Source organism: Pteronotus mesoamericanus, unplaced genomic scaffold (genome assembly GCF_021234165.1).
Source record: "Pteronotus mesoamericanus isolate MK-2021 breed Mesoamerican mustached bat unplaced genomic scaffold, CSHL_Meso_final contig_116, whole genome shotgun sequence".
In the NCBI taxonomy this organism is placed as follows: domain Eukaryota; kingdom Metazoa; phylum Chordata; class Mammalia; order Chiroptera; family Mormoopidae; genus Pteronotus; species Pteronotus mesoamericanus.
Genome location: NW_026555027.1, coordinates 8,168,314 through 8,188,316, shown reverse-complemented (window position 1 = coordinate 8,188,316; position 20,003 = coordinate 8,168,314). Strand labels below are relative to the sequence as shown.

General features: G+C 53.5%; 1 protein-coding gene across 1 annotated transcript in view; it reads right to left on the bottom strand.

The window, feature by feature from the left end:
• Window positions 1-4,132: 4,132 nt before the first annotated feature.
• Window positions 4,133-20,003, bottom strand: part of UMODL1 (uromodulin like 1) — a 49,286-nt gene continuing 33,415 nt past the window's right edge. The window contains exons 14-22 of the mRNA XM_054576189.1: window positions 19,370-19,482; window positions 16,584-16,797; window positions 14,260-14,397; window positions 12,315-12,652; window positions 9,838-9,983; window positions 9,113-9,349; window positions 8,672-8,831; window positions 6,741-6,825; window positions 4,133-4,314 (exon numbers count right to left, since the gene is read on the bottom strand). Coding sequence (XP_054432164.1) covers window positions 4,133-4,314; window positions 6,741-6,825; window positions 8,672-8,831; window positions 9,113-9,349; window positions 9,838-9,983; window positions 12,315-12,652; window positions 14,260-14,397; window positions 16,584-16,797; window positions 19,370-19,482 — 1,613 coding nt within the window. The remainder of the gene's footprint in view (window positions 4,315-6,740; window positions 6,826-8,671; window positions 8,832-9,112; window positions 9,350-9,837; window positions 9,984-12,314; window positions 12,653-14,259; window positions 14,398-16,583; window positions 16,798-19,369; window positions 19,483-20,003) is intronic.

The window sequence follows — 20,003 nt, the reverse complement described above, 5'->3', positions numbered from 1 at the left end:
CCTGAGAAGGGGTCATGCGAGACTTCCAGGGCTGGGCTTACAAGTTGTGCCCTGCACAGCGCTGAGGGTGACAGCTGCGGTGAAGAGCGGGAGCAGTGAGCCACCTCTCCACGCGTCCAGGGCCACCCTGGGTCCCTGCCTTCCCCCTTCTGCTTCATGTGCCTTGGATTTAGTTTCTCGAGCCAAGCCAGCAGGAGTCGTCTAGGATTAGAGGATTTCAACGGCAGGGAATATGCAGACTGAGTGCAGTCCTACACGGCAGCATCCTGGGACCCTTCTGTAGAAGGGACGCACGTGTGCCCTGCGCCTCATTCTGTTTCTCTCCTTCTCTCCCCAGCCTCTGTGTATCACAGGGACTGTCCTGCAGATGGACTTTGAACGCCTACGGGCAAGGACGCTACCTCATTCCTTGTGTCTTCGTCACATCGGTGTAAGAACGGGAACTCGGTAAACATTCCTTTGCTCGATGAACGGATGAGCGGATGGGTGGATGGATGAGTGAGTGGGTAGGTGGGTAGGTGGATGGGTGGTGGGTGGACGGGTAAGTGGACGGGCGTGTCTGCAGGGAGAATGGTGAGTGGGTGGGTGGGTGGATGGATGGGCCGGGTCAGCGGTCCCCCCAGCACACACATCTTTGTCCATCACCCACTGGTCTGGGTGTCTCTCCCCATTAACAAGACCACGTGCTCAGTGAGGGCAGGACTCAGCCTGCTCTCTCACAGTTCCACCCGCCGCTCTGAGCCCGAGACCTGGCACATGGCGTGTGCTCAGGGAACAGCTGTCAAAGAGGCTGGAGCAGATGCGGGAAGGAGAGGGAAGACCAAATTTTCATTATTATGGAAACCACAAATAAATAAATGCAGCGTATTTTTGGAGATGGCATAAAAACTGTAGATGGCGTTTTAAAGATGGAGTTTTAAAATGCACTTCCGCTGTGAAATCCAAATCCACACAGTCGTGGGGGCTCAAAGCCTGGGTCAGTGCATTTTTATTGTCTCTTCATCAGGAAAGGCGTGTCATAGCTTCTGAGCTGGAGTCAGAACAAATGGTCGCGGCTCAAGAAGAGCCAGAGACACATCCCCAGTCTCCCCAACCAGACTGCCCCGCACAGCACCGGGCCCTCGGCGGATGCTGGCTGAGCCCCTGAACCAAACAGAGCAGCCAACACAGCCACGTTCCAATGCTGCATGCAATTTATTCTACTTGTTCAAAATCTGTTATCTGCAACATTACATACTGTAATTCTTTACTGACTCTGAGGGTATCTGATAAATCAAGAACCTCACCTCTCCCAAATGTTTGTGTTAGTGGTAGTCAATTATAGCCAACAGAATGAATCACATAAATTAAAAACTAAAGATCATATTATCATTCTAAGTTCATCAAGGAAAAACACTCTACTTTCAGGTGTTAATTAACTATCAAATACAATTCCATTTGTTTTAAGTACAGTAAAAAGCATCATCTATTAGTATGGTATAATGGAGAAAATTCTAAACTGACATACTTAGGTTCTAGTCCCATTCCCTCATTAATTCATTTGGGGACCTTAAGGGAATACCTCTCCCATCTCCTCTCAGGTTGCCCATTGTGAATGGTTACATGGTACCTCCCCCTGGGGTCGGAGGATATTTAAAATGGCTGTGAAATGTTTGGAGAAAGATAAATGAGTGATATATGGTATATCATTCCTACTCATGAAGATTTTCATATTGAGAGAGTGCCTTTTGAGTCAGTGCTGTGTAAATAAAAATAACATCCTGGTAAAGCAGGAGGAAAGTTAAAGAGCATATATATCTACTAAGCATAACATCAATGATGCACTTATTACTGATGTCTTGTTAGAAGAACTTCAAGAGCACTGTGAAACATCTTTGAAAATCAAGAACATTATGTATTTGACAAGGCATGCCGAACGGCAGGCTGGCTGGATGTGGACCATGGATGGACGGACGGATGGACGGACGGATGGCCGGTGAGCAAAACCAGGAGGGCCACGTGGACCTCGTTGGACGGCGAAGGGTGTGGGAGCTCCGGGGCTGCGGAGGTGATCTGGGTGACGGCAGGGCTGTCCGTGCTCGGGCTGAAGATCCCTGTGTCCGGCGCTCCAGGCGTCCCCAGCACCCTGCCCACTGCTCCAACAGCTCCCGCCTCCTGCCTGCTTGTCTGGGACCTTCGGAGTCGCCAGGCCTCCTGGGGGCAGGCAGAGGTATGTTTTTATCACCTCTGGGGCTCCTCCCAGGCCTGGGTGTGGGTGGGGCAGGGCGGGCTTCTGCCGGGCTTGATGAATTAAGAACTGAGCTTGACTCGGGGCTACCTGCATAGGGAAGGGGGTCCCGCATCAGTTCGGGTGCAGGAAAGGAACGGTTCCCACGGAAAACCCCTGCAGTGCGGGTGGCAGAGGGGTGCCACCAGCCCTGAGGACGTGACTTCGGTGCTGGCTGCGGAGGCAGAGATGGCTCCCAGCAGGCGCCGGGGGGCGGGGCTGCAGCGCCACGCCTGGTGCGCACGCCTGAGCCCGACCACCACGCCCTTGGGGACTGCGTGTCTTTGTGTGATCTGTGGAGACCCCCATCGCGGTCTCAGAGCTCCTGTGCTGACTGCTGATCTGGTAAGTGGAGGGATGGTGGTGTGTTTAATGTGTTTCAAAGAGCTGAGTTGGGCGGGAACCTGGAAACTAGTTCTAGATGGTTTTCACCTTGGAAGACAGAAGCCCCAGGAGAACAACAAAAGACGGGCCAGTTTGTTCCATTTCAAGGAACAGCAGCGCGCATGGCCTTGAGGCCAACGCGCCAGGTGGCCTTAGACAGTCAGGACAAGCATCAGCCCATTGCTGGAATCCCCGTTTTAAATATTAAGTAAAATCCACTGAAATTCCCGTCAGTCTCTCCAGGGAAGTGACTGGCCTGGCGCACTGGCCCTGGCCTAGCCCTACCGTCTGGGCGGCAAGGGTTCTGAGGCCCTGGGTTACAGGTCCCCAGCTGCCAGGCGTCCTCAGAGGAAAGGGGGCAGGACAAAGAGGGGGCAGGCGCTCTCCTGGGTCTGCAGAAGCAGCTCCTTGATCGGCTCCTTCATTGCTGGTTGAGCGGAAGTGACCGGGCCTGGACGTGAGCTCTGGAGAAGGGCGCCATGACCGCCCTGCGGCGTGACCTCGGGGGAGGCATTTGGACCCTCCGGGGCCGGTTTCCTCACTTCAAGGAGGCGGCCATACCTATCACGCTTTGCTGAGTTGTTTTGAAGATCTGTCCCCTCCAGAGAAGGAGCCAAGCACAGGCAAGGTGCCCTTGGCTGGGGAAGCTGCGGCCCCACTGAGGAAATGGGGAGCAGTGGCCAGTCACTGTGGGGCCTGTGCACATGACAGGACCCCTGACAGGGGACAGGATAGAACAGGGTCGGTAAGTGGAAGGGTCGTGGGCCCCAAACCAGAGACTAAGACACCACATGGAGGCAGGCCATTTTTTTATGATTAGAGTATCCAAGTGACCTAGAATTTGCTGCTGTCCACTCCCCTCTTTTGGACCCTCAGGGGTGACAGAGGACCCCAACGAGCAGAAGCCTTCAGGGACCCCGGGAAATCTTTCCTCCTGACCCCGATGCCTGGTACCCCACCTTGAGAATTGTGCATATCTTAGAGAATTGCTCCAGAACCTTGTCATTTTGGTTTTTTTTTTTTTTTAATGGAGGCTTCACTGCAAGGGCTCATTTGATTAAATCACCAGCCAATGGTGACTGATTCAACTTCCAGGCCCTCCTCCCCTCTCCAGACGTCAGGGGGTGGGACCGACATTTCTAGCCCTCCAATCACATGGGTGGTTCTCCCAGCAACCAGCCCCATCCCTGGGTGCCTTCCAAAAGTCAACTCATAACAAACGTAACAGGAGACACCTTTCCTGCTCCCATCACACAGGAAATCCAAGTGTTTTAGGAGCTCCGTGCAGGAACAGTGAACAAAGACCAAATATACGTTTCCTATTATAAATCACGGGCCCCAAATGCTAACACCCACAAATCTGCCCTTTGCCAAAGCCTCCGAGACACACCAGGCGGCCTCCCTCCGAGGCAAAGGCAGGACCCGCGCGTGGGGTGCGCCCCGTGCCTCGCTCCTCACCCACCTTCCGGGCGGCCGGGCCCGCTAGTCATGAAACACCTGGTAGCCGAAGTTGTCTGGCTGGGTCTTAAAGGTGTACTTTCCGGTCACTCTTTGGTAGCGCACAATGAGAACGGCAGCTGCCCCGGTCACCGCGGCAAAGACGGCGACCACAATGAGGACGACGTAGCTGGGTCTCAGGCCTGGCTTCCTGCTCGGAGGCTCCCCTGCGGGGGGTGGGACGGGCACAGGTAAGAGGCCTGCCCAAAGCAGGAGGACGGGCACCTCCGCGGGCGTCGCGACGGGTTGTGAGTGTCGGCTGCTGTGTGGCATTATTGCTGGAAAGTGATTCACCTGAAGCACCGTGGCAGTGAGGCGTGTGCCCATGTACCTGGGGGTCCCCAAAGGTGATGAAGGAGGGGAGCACCGCAGCCAGGACCGTTCAGCCCGCCCAGTGTCCAGGGTACACAGTGGCCCAGGTAGGGGCAACAGGCCCTCCGGGAGCAGGCGGACAGCTCAGCGGGACCACCCACACGGGGACACATGGGCTCACACGCTCTACAATGCAGAGGAACACAGCCTGCCACAGACCCAGGGAGGGGCAATAGAAGAAACACAGGAGAGTGGACCCCAAAGATGGACAACGGCAATCACATAAATACGTGCAAATCCATGTTCCTAGCAGCACTATTCACAACAGCCAAAGGTGGAAACAGGCCAAGTGTCCATCAAAGGGCAAAGGGATAAAAATGAAGTCCCATGTAGCACACCCAGGTGCTAAAGAAAAAGCAGCGTCTGCCATACAGTCGGTGAAATAATGAGTAAGTGGGAGAGGGGTGGATAGGTGGGTGAACAGATGGACGGACGGATGGGTGGATGGACGGACGGACTGAAGGATGAATGGATGAGTAGGTGAGTAGATGAGTAGAAGGACAGTAAATGGATGGACCAATAGATGAGTGGGCGGATGGATACAATTCAGAAGATTCAGTAAGTTTCCCAAGAGCATGTAGCTCGTAAGTATGAGAACCTCCATTCAGACTCAGGTCTCCCAACTCCAAGCCCATTGCTCTTTCCCCTCCGGTTTTACACTGTATGTAATATCTGTGAGTAAACAGAAGGCGTGCACTTAGGAAATTCAACTCACTCATGTTCTATTTCACATCCGGGCCCCAGTTCTCCTCTGCCAACTTAAGAAAATGCAGGGCATAAGGAAAGCTCGCTGTCCTGGGACACAGGCCTGCAACTGGCTGAGGACCAGTGTGCACACCAGGGCTGGGCGGACGGCTCCAGGGACTCTGCGTTGGGCCAGGGCGTGGCCCAGGGCCCGTGAAGGTTTACGCTTCCCAGACGCTTTGGATGAGAACCAGCCGCTGAGAATCCCTGGCTAAGAAGCCCTCCCTGCCCAAGTCCTGACCTGCATTCCCATCCTGGCATGGACCCTGCATCTGAGACAGACATTTTTGTTCCGGAAAATTGCGAGAGGAGGCAGGGCCACCCAAGTGAGGAAGAAAAACAACAAAAAAGGAAAAAAGCAAGGAGGATTAGGTGTGGCTGCAAAGAAAGAGGAAACCCCAGGAGAGCAGTGACAAGGACCGTGGAAGTTTCTTTCTTTCTCGCATAAAAATTGGTTCAGTCAGAACCCAGGCCAGGCCCGGCAGTCTTGCTCTACGGGGTCCTCAGGACCCGGCTCTCCCAGCTCCGGTTCCTGCAGTCCTCCTGGCGCACGACAGCAGCAGGCGGCAGCGGCCTCGCCGGCATGTCAGGCGACAGGACGGGGAAGTGAGAACCGAGACCGGGAAAGCGTGGGCACGGGATGTTGCTCGGGTGGGCGGGCGGGCGGGCGGCCCTGACATCCCCACCAGCATTTTGCTGGCCAGAACCGACTCACATGACCACGCCTGGCTGCCAGGTTGGTTATACACTTAAAAAATTAAGAGTTTTTATTCCCAGCTAAAAACTGGGGGTTCTATTACCATGGAAGGAGAGGAGAACAAATATTGGGGAACAGCCAGCAGTTTTTGTCTTAGTAGCCCAAAGCACACAATTCCTCAAACTGTTTTTTTTAAATAGGATAGATCACAAAGGAAAGAAATTTTTTTCCTGGAAAAACTAATAGCGGGGCTTCAGAAATACAGGGAGTGTCATTGGCTGACGGGTGTTTCACACTGAGAGATAACAGCAGGGACATTTTTTCATTTTGCATCTTGTGATTTAGCCAAGCCTGAAATACATCGGCTTCCCCATTCACACACAAGTGCGCGCGTGCACACACAGAATCTGACCTGCCTGCGGCCCGAGGGCCTCCCTCATGCAACTCGCTGGGGGCTAATCCGGGGTCGGAAAACATTACTGCCTGTCCAGCTCCAACGTGCACTATGTAAACCTTCCCAGCTCCCGGAAGCCTTGGGCTTTTCATCTGCTAAGAAGAGAGCTGACCTCACAGAAGTACAGTCTGCACGTAAAGAACGTGAGGCAGAGCTGGGAAGTCGGGGCCCCCCGGGAGTGTGCGCTGGCTATTACTGCTATTATGAGTCTTTTGGGAAATTCTCAGGAGCTCCATGTCCCAAGGAATTGCTTTTTGGTTTACATGCTGGTGAAATGACAGTGGCCGCATCTTTTCTTTCACAGTCTAACCAAGTCACCAACTCACCGTCAGACCGAATGAGGGGTCCCCAGGACATCTGGTGTGTTTCAGATGGATCACCACTTCTCAGCGACCGAAAGTCATTGCAATTCTGTGTGGGTTGTTTTTTTTTTTTTTGAAGGAGAGAAACTTCAAATTAGTTAAACAATGTTTATGAGAAATTTGCCCACTCTCAGGAATGCTCCTCTGAGTCACAGATTTTTTTTGTTCCTGCTGGAGATGTGAAATCGTGACAGAGGAGCTCAGACAGGGAGGGAGGGCGCTGCAGAGGCCTGGGTCACTTACCTAGACTGTGGGCTCTTCCCGGCGTGACGGGAGGGAGGGCTAGTGACAAAGAGGCGTGCAAGAGCAGCGAGAGGCAGCAGCTCCTAGCTGCCTCCGGTTCCAGCACTTGTCCCTTTGCCCCTTGGGGGAGGGGGTCTTTTCTAAGAGTCACCTCTGCCCTTTGCATGGCCTGATGCAGCCATTTGCTCCTTGCAATGCCTTTGCCTCACAGAAAGGTTCAGTGGCAGGATGGTGTCTGCTGTCTATATACCTGCTATGGGTTGCCTACGTCCCCGAAAAGACACTGAAGCCCTAAGTGCCAGAATCTGTGCATGGGACCTTATTTGGAGATAGGGTCTGTGCCAGTTAGTGAGCAAGTTAAGACGAGCTCATTGGGGTGGGTCCTAACCCAACATGACCGTGTCCTTCTACAAACGGGACACTTGAACACAGACACACATTGAGACAAGACTTGTGAAGACCCAGGGAGAAGATGGCCAGCTGAGGAGACCGACCCTGAGCAGATCCTCCCTTGCGGCCTCAGAAGGACCCGACACTGCCAGCAGCCTGGTCTCGGGCGTCCAGCCCCCAGACCGTGAGACGACAAGCTTCCACGGTTGAAGCCGGCCCCTTCTGTGGCTCAGTACTGCAGCAGCCCCAGGAAACCACTACAATACCCCTCCTAAGGGAACTTGGAAAGAAGTGTGTGGGGCTCCTATTGTGAAGAATTCAGGAACGGCAGTCCCTGCAGAGGTGAAGGGTTCCTTGCTGTGGCTGTTAATGCTCTTAGCGGCTCTGATGGGCCCGTGGAACCAGGTGCAGGCTCCTAGACGCCCTTAGCTGGCAGTGGTTAGGAATCTGTGTCCCTTTCCCCCTGTTGTTCCAGAAGATCTACTGTTTGAGCAAAAGTGACATCAGCAAAACCAACCGCCATCAGGTTTCTCTCATCCATGACCTACTGACACTCTGAGGCAGACCACCCAGGAAAGCCTCAGGAGGTCACAAGGAGCAGAGGGACAAGCTTATCCCCCTGAAGGACAGAGAGACACACAAGGGCCGAACCAATGGCCAGCAGAGCCCTCTACACTGTCCTTGGCCACAGACAAAGCGTGACAGTCACTTCTCATACTTGTCACCGGTATGAAGAAGAGCTTTCAAATCTCAGGACTGCAAAGCATACTTCGAATTCAAAGGTCTAAGGAAATGAGGGTGTAAAATTATTCATAATCTCAGCCGGAATAGCACATGTAGGGAAAGGGAAAAAACCTGATTAAGTATCACAGGGGCTATGATTCATTGGTATTCCATCAATGTAGCTAAAAACAGTATTGAATTAAAGCAGCATTTTTATACCTAAATATGCAGTAAGTCACGTTGAGGAGACGTACAATAGCATGCTGACACGGAGGCTGTGATATGACGGCCAGCAGACGGTGAGGCCTCAAGAAGGACTTAGGTAACCTTCCAACTATACTGGTCCCCCACCCAAGGGCTGCCCATGGTTGAAATCATGTTTCCTGCCTTTCAGGAGCCACGTCTGCGGGACCCAGCACCTCCCCCCAGAAGTCGTGCCCCAGAGCCACCCACACGCTGAGCGTTTGCTAAGAGAGCAATCCTCTTCATAGCAACGAGGAGGGTGGGCCAGACAGAAGCTTAGAACACCTAGCACCTACGATTTTGCATGTGGTTCCGGGGGTCTCCATGCAGATGCGAAGTTTGCAGTGCAGATACACTATGGAGTTGTTGATGAAGGAAAAGATCTTCAGCTTAAACTGGGCCTTGTTGGAGTCCCCGTTCTCAATCACGTTGGTATGTGTGTTGGGGATGGGGCAGCTGGGAGGAGAGTGAAGGGGGCTCATTAGTTATACACCGGCTCTCCTGTCCTCGCTCCCAGATGGTCAAGTTGCAATACACCGGACTGCACGTGACGCGCCCCCACCAGGCTCCGTGGAAGGCGAGGTCGGCTAGCACGCCAGGTCCTGAGTGGAGAGGGTCCCCTGTGGGGTGTTACCTAAGACCCAGGTCCAGGCGTGTACAAGTCTGGAAATTCAGAGGGCCCCACGCAGACCCCAAGCCGGGGGGCCGTGGCGCCCAGGGCCCACCCACGCCCCTACCTGTTGTTAATGAAACCGAACATGACGGGGTCCCGGGCGTTGCTGGACGGCGTGGCCCAGCACTCGGTCAGGACCACCTTGAGGTTGCTTTTCTGTTTATAAAGCCCCACTTCGATCTTGACGTCATCGCTGGCAGACACGCTGTAATTTTGCGGTATAGGGGAGTCTCCAATAAATAACTGCATTTCTGTGACAAAATTGCCAGCGCCATGGAGGTCCTCGATGATGGTGTAAACCCTGCAAGAGGGGGCAGTGTGCAGGAGGCTCCCTCCCCCGACCCCTCGTTCTGTCCCCCGCCCCTGGCAAAGAAGTGTAGACATAAGGAAGAACACCCTGGTGGGCACAAGCCAAGAAAGGCGGTTTGTTCCCGGCTGGCTGCAGCAGGGGCGTAGCCTGTCACCTGCGTGGGGAGCCCAAAGGTGGGAGGAGGAGAGGAGCGGCTGCCTGGGGAAAAGGGAGTCTCCCGCGGGCCCTGATGGGGCGACTTCCTGGGGAAGGCGGGGCGGGCTCGCTAGAAGAGGGGTGTCTTATGTGGTTGATTAGGGAAACATACATATGTATGGCTTTCTCTGGCTGGTCCTGAGTTGGAAGTGGGAACAAAAATTAGGGAAGCGATCAGTTAGGAATCGAGCCCTGACCACTGTCTGTTTGTATAGTCAGCCTCTCAGATGGACTCTCCAGGGACAATGTGCACTGGGGAGACAGGGAGGGAGCTCCCCACTCACCCCCACTCCGGGGTGTAGCCCGAGGACGTCAGCAGGTCGTTCTGGAAGGCACAGTGGATGGGGCTCAGGATCTTCAGGTGGTGGATGATGCCCTCAGGGGACAGGTCGTTCCTCAGCGTGGTCCTCACCACCGTGTTCGTCCCGTTCTGAACGCAGGCCAAAGGGGGCATGAGTGAGCTCCCGGCAGGACCCCGGCGGGACCCCGGCGGGACCCCGGCAGGACCCCGGCGGGACCCGGCACTGTGGCAGAGTGTGGCTCCAGGGGCTGGGGAGGGGACTTTTTGCAAGATTTTCTCCCCAAACATGAAAACCCTAATGATTTTTTTCCTACCATAAATTGTCAAAAAGAGGGTGAGGTCCTGCTGCCGCCAGAGCCTGTTCCCTGTGCCGGTCTCTTCCCAGGAAGAGACCCCGGGGCAGCCCAGACCAGGGGGCACCCACGCGCATTGATGAGAATGAGGGCACCAGGCCCTCCCTGGAGGGTCAGGAGTTAGGCTGGTAAAGGGCTGGGGCGAAGTGCATTCCCTGGCCTGGGGAAACAGCAAGGAAGCGAGGATTCAAAAGACAAGCTAGAGGAAGGGCGCGAGGTCCTGGCGAGGACTCAGGTGTGAGAGTGAGCCGCAGGTAACGCCGCCCTGCACTTGAGTCTTCAGGGAATCAGGTTAGGCCCGTGGGTATTAATGAAGAGAAGCCCATAAATAAAGGTGCAGAGCAAACTGGTTTTGTGCATCAAGACAAATATTTCAAGGCCAGCTGGTATTAAGGCCAGGTTGCTGGGACAAACTTTGGTAAAACTGATTACATCAGTGCCACTGACTTATCTTCAGAAGCTACTAGATGTTATTGGTCTAGGTTTTTATGTAAATAATGACATTTTAATTATTGAAGACCATGTTAATTCTTATGTTTTTTAATTGATTTTAGATAGAGGAAGAGGGAGTGAGAAAGGGAAATAATCAGTGGGCTGCCTCCTATATATACCATGACTAGGGATCGAATCTACTACCTAGGTATGAGCCCTGACCGGGAATCGAACCTGCAGCCTTTTGGTGCATGGGACGATGCTCCAACCAACTGAGCCATCCGACCAGGGCCCATCCATGTTAATTTTTAGAATTCATTTTCCTTAGTAGTGACTAGTGATATATTAGCTTCTGCAAACAAACTTGTATAGCTCTTCATTGATTTGTTCCCACAGAAGCCTTCGAACACTTTTGAATTTACGCCTCTCTTTTGTCTTTGCTTCTTTTGAGAACTGGCTTGTATTTGTATCTCCATGCTTTGGAGTGATTGTCAGCACGATCTTCACGGGCCCTGCGGTTTCTCAGCGGAGGAGCGGCCTCTGGTCCTGCTCCGTAGTGTTCTAGCAGTCACGGAGCCAAGTCTTTGATGGGCGCTAGTAGACACGCCCGGTCTGGAATGTGTCTTGACAATGGTGCCTGGTAGGTGCCCTGAAGCATTTTGCAAAGTGTCCCAAAAAGACTGAAGAGTCCCTTTCTATCGTCACAAGAATTTGACGTGGATTTATGAAGATGATTTCAAGCTCTAGTGAAACTTTTGGGGCGGGGACAAATTTCTATCTTGTCCTATCCTTTCTGCCTGATCTGTTTATAGTAATCAAACACAGAGACGTGACCTTAAGTTTGTTTTAAACCTGGAGGTCTGTAAAATTTAAACTACTTCACAATGAAAAAAAGGGAAGTAGACCCTGCTAACTGTAGGTAATCCATTGTGTTTGCACAAACAAGTCTTCAAGGCAAAATTAGTTGTTGACAAATGTCAAAGAATATCAAGACCTTGCGTGGATCCCAGGGCTGGCATGACTCATAAGAGGCAAATTTCCATTTGTTCTATAAGCTCCAGAACCCGACTGAATGTCACTGCTAACCCAGGTGTTTGTCTGGCTCAGAAAAACAAAGGGAGCGAGCTGATGCCTGCAGCCTCGACTCTGGGCCCCCTCGCCTACCACAGTGGAATCCACACTTGGGAACAGCCCATGGGAACACCCCAGGTGGAGCTGGACAGCTCTGCCCGTGCCTGGGCTGTGCCAGCACCCACCCACACACGCAATGCCATACTTACACATTCTTGCACGTACACGCTCACACATACAAACACGTTTCACACGTGCTCACGTGGATGGCCACGTTCAGACACCGGCTCCGGCTTTCCTGCCCCTTTTCCTCTCCCACGGGCCCTGCCTGTGCATCGGACTCACCAAGGGGGTATTTCGAACCCTGACTCTCAGACCTACCCCAGGGCCTTTGCCCCAGAATCCCTGCAGGCCGGGCCCTCCGGTTCCTCCCGGTCCTAGGGTGCAGCCCAACCTCCAGTGAGAACGTGGCCTTCTGCCGACTCTTTTGCTGGGTCCCTTGCCTACAGCCAGAGGCCTCAGGGTGCAGCCTCTTCCTGGGTCCCCGGGTCCCTCCGCATATTGAGGTGCAGACAGCTCGGACGCCCCTGCACCCAGGACTTACGCTTTGCACGAGGGTTCCGCACTCGCTCCATCCAGCCACCAGGAACACGTGGGTGCTGTTGCTGTCACTCACGTTGCAGGACGGGTGTCCCAGGTACAGGGAAGACTCGGGGATGGACTCCTGCCTCAGGAAGCGCCTCTCGATGGCGATGGCCACCTTCTCGATCTCACAGAGCACCCTGACCGCGCCAGTCAGGTTCAACCTCTGGGGCAGGCCCTGGGGGGCCAGGCTGTCCCCTTGCACGGAGGCAGCCCCCGTTTCTGCTGCAGTTGGGGGCTGCTCTCGGTGGGGGGCCAGAGAAGAGTCAGGGGCCTGGGTTGTGTTGCCAGAAGAGTTGCCTGCGAGGCACGAGGAGACAAAAACAAAGTGTGGGGCTGTGTTTGGGGACTGTGATGTGAGCCTGGACAGTGAGGCCAGCAGAGGGGGCAAGAGGTGAAGGGCGGATGGGGAGCCACCTGTGCCCTGCAGGAGCAGGCACTGGGAACGGCACGTCCCAGCCACGGCCGCACGCACGCACGCACGCACACATGCGCTGCACGTTTCTGCCAGCCCGGGCAGCTGGGCTTGGCCTGCATCCCCATGGGCCCTGCTGGGTCAGGAAGCTGGGGGACCCCCTGCCCTCCCGGCCTCTCTGTGAGTCTGATGCACAGCCTGACGCTGGTCACATGCCAAGCCCGTGGACTTGAGACACGCTATCTACCCTCGGGGGTCCCCAGGTCCCGTCTTTAAGATGAGTTAATGAAGTTTACTCTCGGAATCCTTGAGTTTCTCACTGCTGCTCCAGCTTCCTGCTTCCCCCAAAGCACACTTGGTTTTACCCTCTAGGGGAATGAAGAGGCTCCTCAAAGGCGACCACCATTTTCCCTGGGCTCCCTCCCTGGACTGTGTGAAGCAGACCCAGAACACATCTTGTCCTGGCCGCTGGGCCCAACTCTGTAGCCTGGCTCCCTTGCCTGCCGCCCTGGCACCTGCCTTCTCTTGTCTCAAGGTGCAGGACTCACCCATCACTCGGCCGCCTCACTTGGCTCTGCCTGCCTCCAGGATGCCGTTCAAATCTCTGCTCCTGGTGCTTGTAGCCTTCTCAACTGACCTCACCCACCGTTCTTGGCAGCCTGCCTCCCAGTCCCTCCCCCCATGTGGTGTGTGCAGACATCCACGCTGCAGCCAGCCCAGCTGCGTGCTTGGGCCTTGCTCACCTTCAACAGCTCTGTTCTCACCACTGCCCCCACCCACCACGGCCTGCCTCATCACAGCCCCTTCTGCCCAGTGCTGTCTTAGCCATCTTTTAAGACCAGCTCTAAGACACTTCTTCCAGGAAGCCCTCCCTGACTACACACATGGGGCTGAAACATCTCCTCCAGGCCTCCCGCTTCTGCTTCAAGTGGTGCACATCCCATATTCCCTGTGACACTGTATTTATTTGTATAAGCATGTCTCCCTCCAGCTAACTGCAGGTCCTGGATGGCAGGCACTATCTCTGAGTCAATGCCGAATCCACTCAGGCCCCACAGAATGGGGAAAGCACTGAGTGAAAAGAGGAGCTGAGCAGAAACATTTCCTGCCTGTTGCTTGTCCCATGGGCTGCACGTTTTACAGGATCATGTGTGATCCTGTAAAAAACCTCGGGTCATGTGTGTGTTTTCTCACCTTGGTCATCAGAAGCAGCATTTGGGGGAAATGGAGCACCACCCAGCAGGCTAGAGTTCTGTGGGAGAACGTGAAGGGACAGCGTGCGCACCCATGTGTACAAAGACATGCATGTGCATGCACACGTGTGTACACACACCCACATATGTATACATGCACGTGCGTGCACACCTCATGCGAGGAAACGTGCCCAAGACATAAAAATAGGCTGACCCAATTTGGAAAAGAAGTGCTTTTCGTCTTTTAAAAGAATGGACTATCTAACAGTACTCCGGAAAAGGGGCTGTGAGGATATTACCTTCACAGGGTCTTCCAGAATATTCTACAAGGGCGTCGGAGGTGCCACCCATGCAGCTGCACGTAAAAGACCCGAGGGTGTTGAGACAGGATGTGCCCGGTTCACAGTCGTCCTCCCTCCACTCACACTCGTCGTAATCTGTGCGACATTTAGGGAACAAACAGGAGCCCTTCTCAGCGGGCTTGAGGGGCGCAGGGGGAGGAGTATCCCAGCCAGCCGCGTCAGGCAGCCTTCTGGAAAGTGTGCCTCGGAGAAAGCTGGAAGTCAGCAAATGACAGCTAGGAAAGCCAGTTCTGGAGAGTTCTGGGGACAGGCGCGGGGTGGGGGCAGGCGTCAGGGAGGCTGCAGGGGCTGCTCCGGGAGGAGGGTTCCGGGTCCCGGGCTGGGACGGGACGCTGGGCAGAGCAGGGCCACCTCAGAGCAGCCAGGAGGCGCGCAGGCCCCCGCCCAACTCCTGGCCTCAGGCAGAGGGCCAGGCAGCAGGAAGGCCCCCAGCCCACCTGCCTTTCGTCCCCCAGCTCAGTTGTTCACTGTTAACAGTGATGCAGACTTACTGAAGCAAATGGAAATGAGCCGCAACAGCTTAGCGAAGAACACGAAACCTGCCCCTGAGATCACCCCCACGTGGGACGTGGGACGTGGGACGCTGTTTCAGGCTGCGTATCTCGTCCTGGCCCTTTAATACAGTGTAGCCTACGACACGGCCGAGAGCGTGTGCTGTCCGCTAACGTGAGTCCTGCTTTCCGCCTCGTCTCTTCGTCAGGAATACTTCTGTCTCGGCCAACCTCGATTTTAATCCTTGCGTAACAGCCTGTGGCACGGTCATGCCACAATTTACTTAACCTTTTCCCTATTTGGGGACTATGGGTGATTGCCAAACCTTGCCTTTTAAAGAAACACTGAAGGTGGATATCTTTGGGTATAAACGATGGTTTCCCTTGTGACCTATTTCCTTAGGACGGAGTCCCAGAAGTGACCTTCCAAAGTCAAAGTGGAGGGACATTCTTACAGCTCTCGATGAACATTGTCGAATTGGTTTCCAGGGAGCATAAACTTCTATTCCCACCCTCACAACACGTTCACCAATGTTATTGTTTTTAAAAATTGCTCTTAGGCAGGATACAAGAGCCACTCATTTTAGTGGGATGCCTTTGGTTACAACATTTTTGTTAGTCGTTTATGTTTCTTCTTTCATATATTGTCCATTTGAGACTTTTCTGCATTTCTCTGTCAGGTTCTTAATATTTTATTATCAATGCATGTGATCTCTCTATATATTTATGGTATAATTCTTCATCAAATTATTGACATTTCGTTTTGGTTCAGTACTTGCTTTAAAACAGTGCCTTTATGTTGACAAAAAAATTACATTTTTTTGGAGTCAAATATTCCGGCTTTTTCTTCTATGGGCTTGTTTTCCTTCTGCTTTTAAACTTGGAAAACTTTCTCATTTCAAAAAGTCAGAAAAATATTCATCTGTGTTGTCTTTGATTTTTTTATACATGTGACTTTCATCACTTATTTTCAAGTAGGATGTGTGCTGTGGACTGACTTGCACCTCCTCAAAGTTCACCTGTGGAAGCCCTAACCCACCGTGTGACAGCAGGTAGGGCCTTGCGGAGGTAATTAAGGTTTGATGAGGTCACGGAGGTGGGGTCCTGATCTGATGGGACTGAGGTCCTCCTAAGAAGAGACACCAAGGGCCTCTCCTTCTGAGGACACACGTCAGAAAGAGGGGCTACATCAGAAGCCAGGTCAGCTGGCCCTTGACCTTGGCCTTCCAGCCTGCAGATCTAGGAGGTAACCATCTGTGGTATAAGCCACCCGTTGGCGGTATTTTGTTATGGCAGCTCGAGCCAAGACAATATGAAAAAAGAATCTATGTTGCCATTTCTCCCTGCTTTTCTTTTCAATGATTTTCTCTAGGATCTCCTTGGCAACTGTGCCTGGCAGGAAGTCTGGCTGCAGAGAGGGGCCCATCTGCCCTTGGCCCACGGAAATGGGCACCCGGTGGGGGGGGGGGGGGCGCGCGGGGGCAGGACGCAGCCTGCATCGAGGGAGCAGCGCCTGGGGCTCTCTGCGGGTTTGCCCGAAGGCGTCCTCAACCCTTAGGTCTTAAATGAAACAAACGAAAAACAACAAAATAAGATAGTAGCGATAAATGAGAGGAGGGTCTCCCCTGTTTCCCATTTTCATCTAAGACAGGGAAGCCCTGAGGAGGAGGCACCGGACGACCCCTTCCGGAAACAAAGGCAGTCACTAGGCTCTCGCTGCCTCTCATTCCAGGCCCAGCGAGCCGCCCATCAGGCCGGACCGCCACGTACCCCAAATGGAGGCGTCGCCGCTGACCACCTCCAGCAGGGAGGCGTTCTGGAGGGCGGCGAGGACGGCGGCTGACACTTCCTGGACATGCAAGTCCGCGACAATCAGCAGGTTGAACTCCACGACGACGCTGCCATTGGAGATGCGGGTCACCTCCATCCGCACCCCGCCGGCGTCCAGGTGCTGACGCATGGTGGGTGACAAGGAATCCCGCACCTTTGGAGAAACAGAGCTGGTGAGGAGAGCTGCCCGAGAAGAGACGGCACCCTTGCCCTAAGGCGGCTCCTCCTGGGATTTCAGCTCCCCGCAGGGCTGGCCTTGGCAAAAAGGTCAAAGCCACAGATCAGCTCTGGCCCCAGTCCCAGGGCCTGGGGGGCTGAGATTCTGAGAAGAGCCTGTTGGCCCCTAACCAGCCAGTCAATATGGGATTGGATGCAAAAGCCCTACCCTGGCGGCCTGTCACTTACAAGGAGCTCACAATGGCACTTAGGATCTGCTGCCAGGAGCTCGGAGCCAGGGCAGGCAGGGGTCGAATGAGTGGTCGTAGGGAGGGACACTACCTTCCTCACTTTGTCTTTTCTAGAACCTTTCCCCTCCATTCTTCCCCTCCACCTTTCCAAAACCGGCTTCCCCATGAGCGCCCCTGCTGGGACAGGCTGTTCCTGCCTCTTGAAGGCTTGTTCTTCATTCTGTCACTTTGGGCAGCACCTTACACCACCCACCATGTCACTCCAGTGTCACCCAGGGAGACACATGACACAGCAATGCCCTGTTGGGAGGCCGTGCCATAGACATCTTCCGCGGAAAGGGCACCTCCAGGCCCTGCCCTCGCAGAGGGACCTCTGCCTCCTCTGCACTGTAGGGGGTGCTCAAGGCACAGCCTTGGGACAGTCGCCCCAGCAGGTCCACTGTCACCCATCAGAGGCTGCAGAGGCCCAGAGTGACCAGGAGCTGTCTGTAGTCACGTGGCCGACATTATTACCCTTTGAACAGTCAGCTCTTACCTATCACCTATTCTGTCTGTCTATCTATCCACCCATCTATCTGTATATGTGAATATCTGTGTGTGTGTGTGTGTGTGTGTGAGTGTGAGTGTGTGTGTGTGTGTGTGTGTGTGTGTAGCTATCTCTCCCTCCTTCTCTCTCTCTTTTGCTCTTCTGGGACTTCCTAAGAGCGATCGGTCACAGTCTTGGACTAATGTTACCTTTAGTTGCTTTTCAAACCAGTCTCAAACCAAGTTCCAGGCTCCTTTCTAGGAACTCACAAAAAACAAGGTGCTCAATTAAGCCCCAACTTCTCAAAGTCTGTCTTAAAATCCTACATACGAGTGGCACAATTATTTGCTATCCTGAAATACTAGACAAACACCCCCCCCCAAAAAAAACAGTCCCCCAAAATAAGCAAAAGAGGAAAAGGTTTAATGAGAAAAAACTAATCAAGAAACTCAGAGCAGAAACGGAGCTCCCCAACGTAACCACTAGAGCACTGTGGGCGGATTTCGGTTTTTGGTTACATCGTGTGTAACTATCATCTGACCTAAAGAAGACAGGTACATGAGTGCATCCAACTACCCACAACTCTGGAATCCATGCACGGGGCCAGGATAAATAATATGGGATCCCACGTCCCCAGGAGCCCCAGTTGGACAGTCTCCAGAGGCAACGGGACTGTTTTTATCACTCAGTAATGTTGACAGGGATAAACAGAGTCAAAGGCAGGGCCACCTGCATTGCTAAGGCACCACACGCCATGACGCCCCACCACGGGACAGTGCCACAAACTCTCGCTCCTCTGTGTTGTCAACCCCCAGAATAAGGAGAAGCCAAAATACGTGAGATTTTTCCTGTGCAAATAAGATCACTAAGCCGTGACAAGCATGTCCTCTATTCAGCCAGGGTACTCCAATTGCCGTCAAAAAGAATATTGAGATTGCTCCCCTGACTAAATCGCAGCAATATACCATCCCGAAGAATGCTGCAGGGATGGCAGAAGGCGGCGCAAGGAAGAGCAGGAAAAGTAATTTTTTAAGGTAAGGGGTAACGGCAGCACTATTCACAACAGGCCAACACTGGAAACACCCCAAACATCCATCAGGGAGCGAATGGATAAACAAAATGTGATAGAATAGTCCAGCCATGTTATAGAATGTTATTCAGCCATGAAAAGGAAGGCGGTTCTGATGCTGCTACAGCACGGATAAACCCTGCAGACAGGATGCTCAGTGAAAAACATCCAGGCACAAAAGATGACATATTATATGATTCTATTTCTATGAAATGTCCAGAATGGGCAGATTCAGAGAGACAGAAAGCACCTTGGTGGCTGCCAGGGGGAGGCAAATGACTACCAATGGGTAGGGGTTTTTGGGAGGATGAGAAAATGTTCTAGAATTAGAAGTTGGTGACAGTTGCACAATTTTGCAAACACAAAACTGAGTTTTGTGGTTTGTGAAATAAATCTCAATTTTTTAAAAAAGTATTCTCGTATGGCAGGGGAGGGGCTGTCTGCTTCAAGGGGTCCCACTTCAATAAAGTTTCACCACACAGGGAGCAGCGTGAGGCAAGTGTTCAGCAGAGGAAAGGAGTGCCCCCCATCTACTGATGTGTCTGTTCAGTGGCAGCCCCAGGAACACCCAGGCACCACGCCAGAGCTGGGAGTCCCAGCTTCCTTCAGAAAAATGGCGTCCACCGCGCCTTCAGGTCCAAGTCCCGCTTGGCAGCAGTTAGGATTCTACCCACCTGCCTCCTTCACATCCCACAAGGAAATAAAGACGATTTCGCCAACTTACCATTCTGAAGAATAGCGCTAGGAAATCCCGGGACTCCTTGCTGCTGGCATTGCGGAAGGATTCTGAATACCTGACGTTCGCTATTCTGACTGTCCCGCTGAGCTTCTGGGCGGCTGCAGGGGGAAGAATAAACATGTTTGGAAGAGGAGTGTATTAGGGAACAGATGACCACACCTATCTTAAAAACAGCATTTTCATGTTGGCCAGGGAGAACATCAAACAGGCTGGCGCGGACTCTACAGAGAAGGAACAGCACCCAACACTTGCAGACACAGCCCACCAGGCTGGAGGACACAGGGACAAAACCTGGGCACAGAGGGAGAACTTTCTGGAGGCCGTGGAAGCTGCTCTGCCCCTGCAGCTCGCTCCTCCCTGCCTGCGTAGTCACCTGTGCACAGCGTGTCCAGGTAATTTACCAGAGAGCGGAGACAACTTTGAGAGTGAAAGGAGGCACTAGTAGTTCACTGTACCAGGGCCTCAAGTGCATACTGTCTGTCCCTGGCAAACCTGGACGCAGGGTGGCCTTGCCGTGCCTTTCTCAGAGCCCTCGGCCCACGACAGAGTGCCCAGAGGTCCTGACATACCACGTCTTCCCCCTCCCTGACAGCCCTGTCACGCTGCGGTTTAAGGGCAG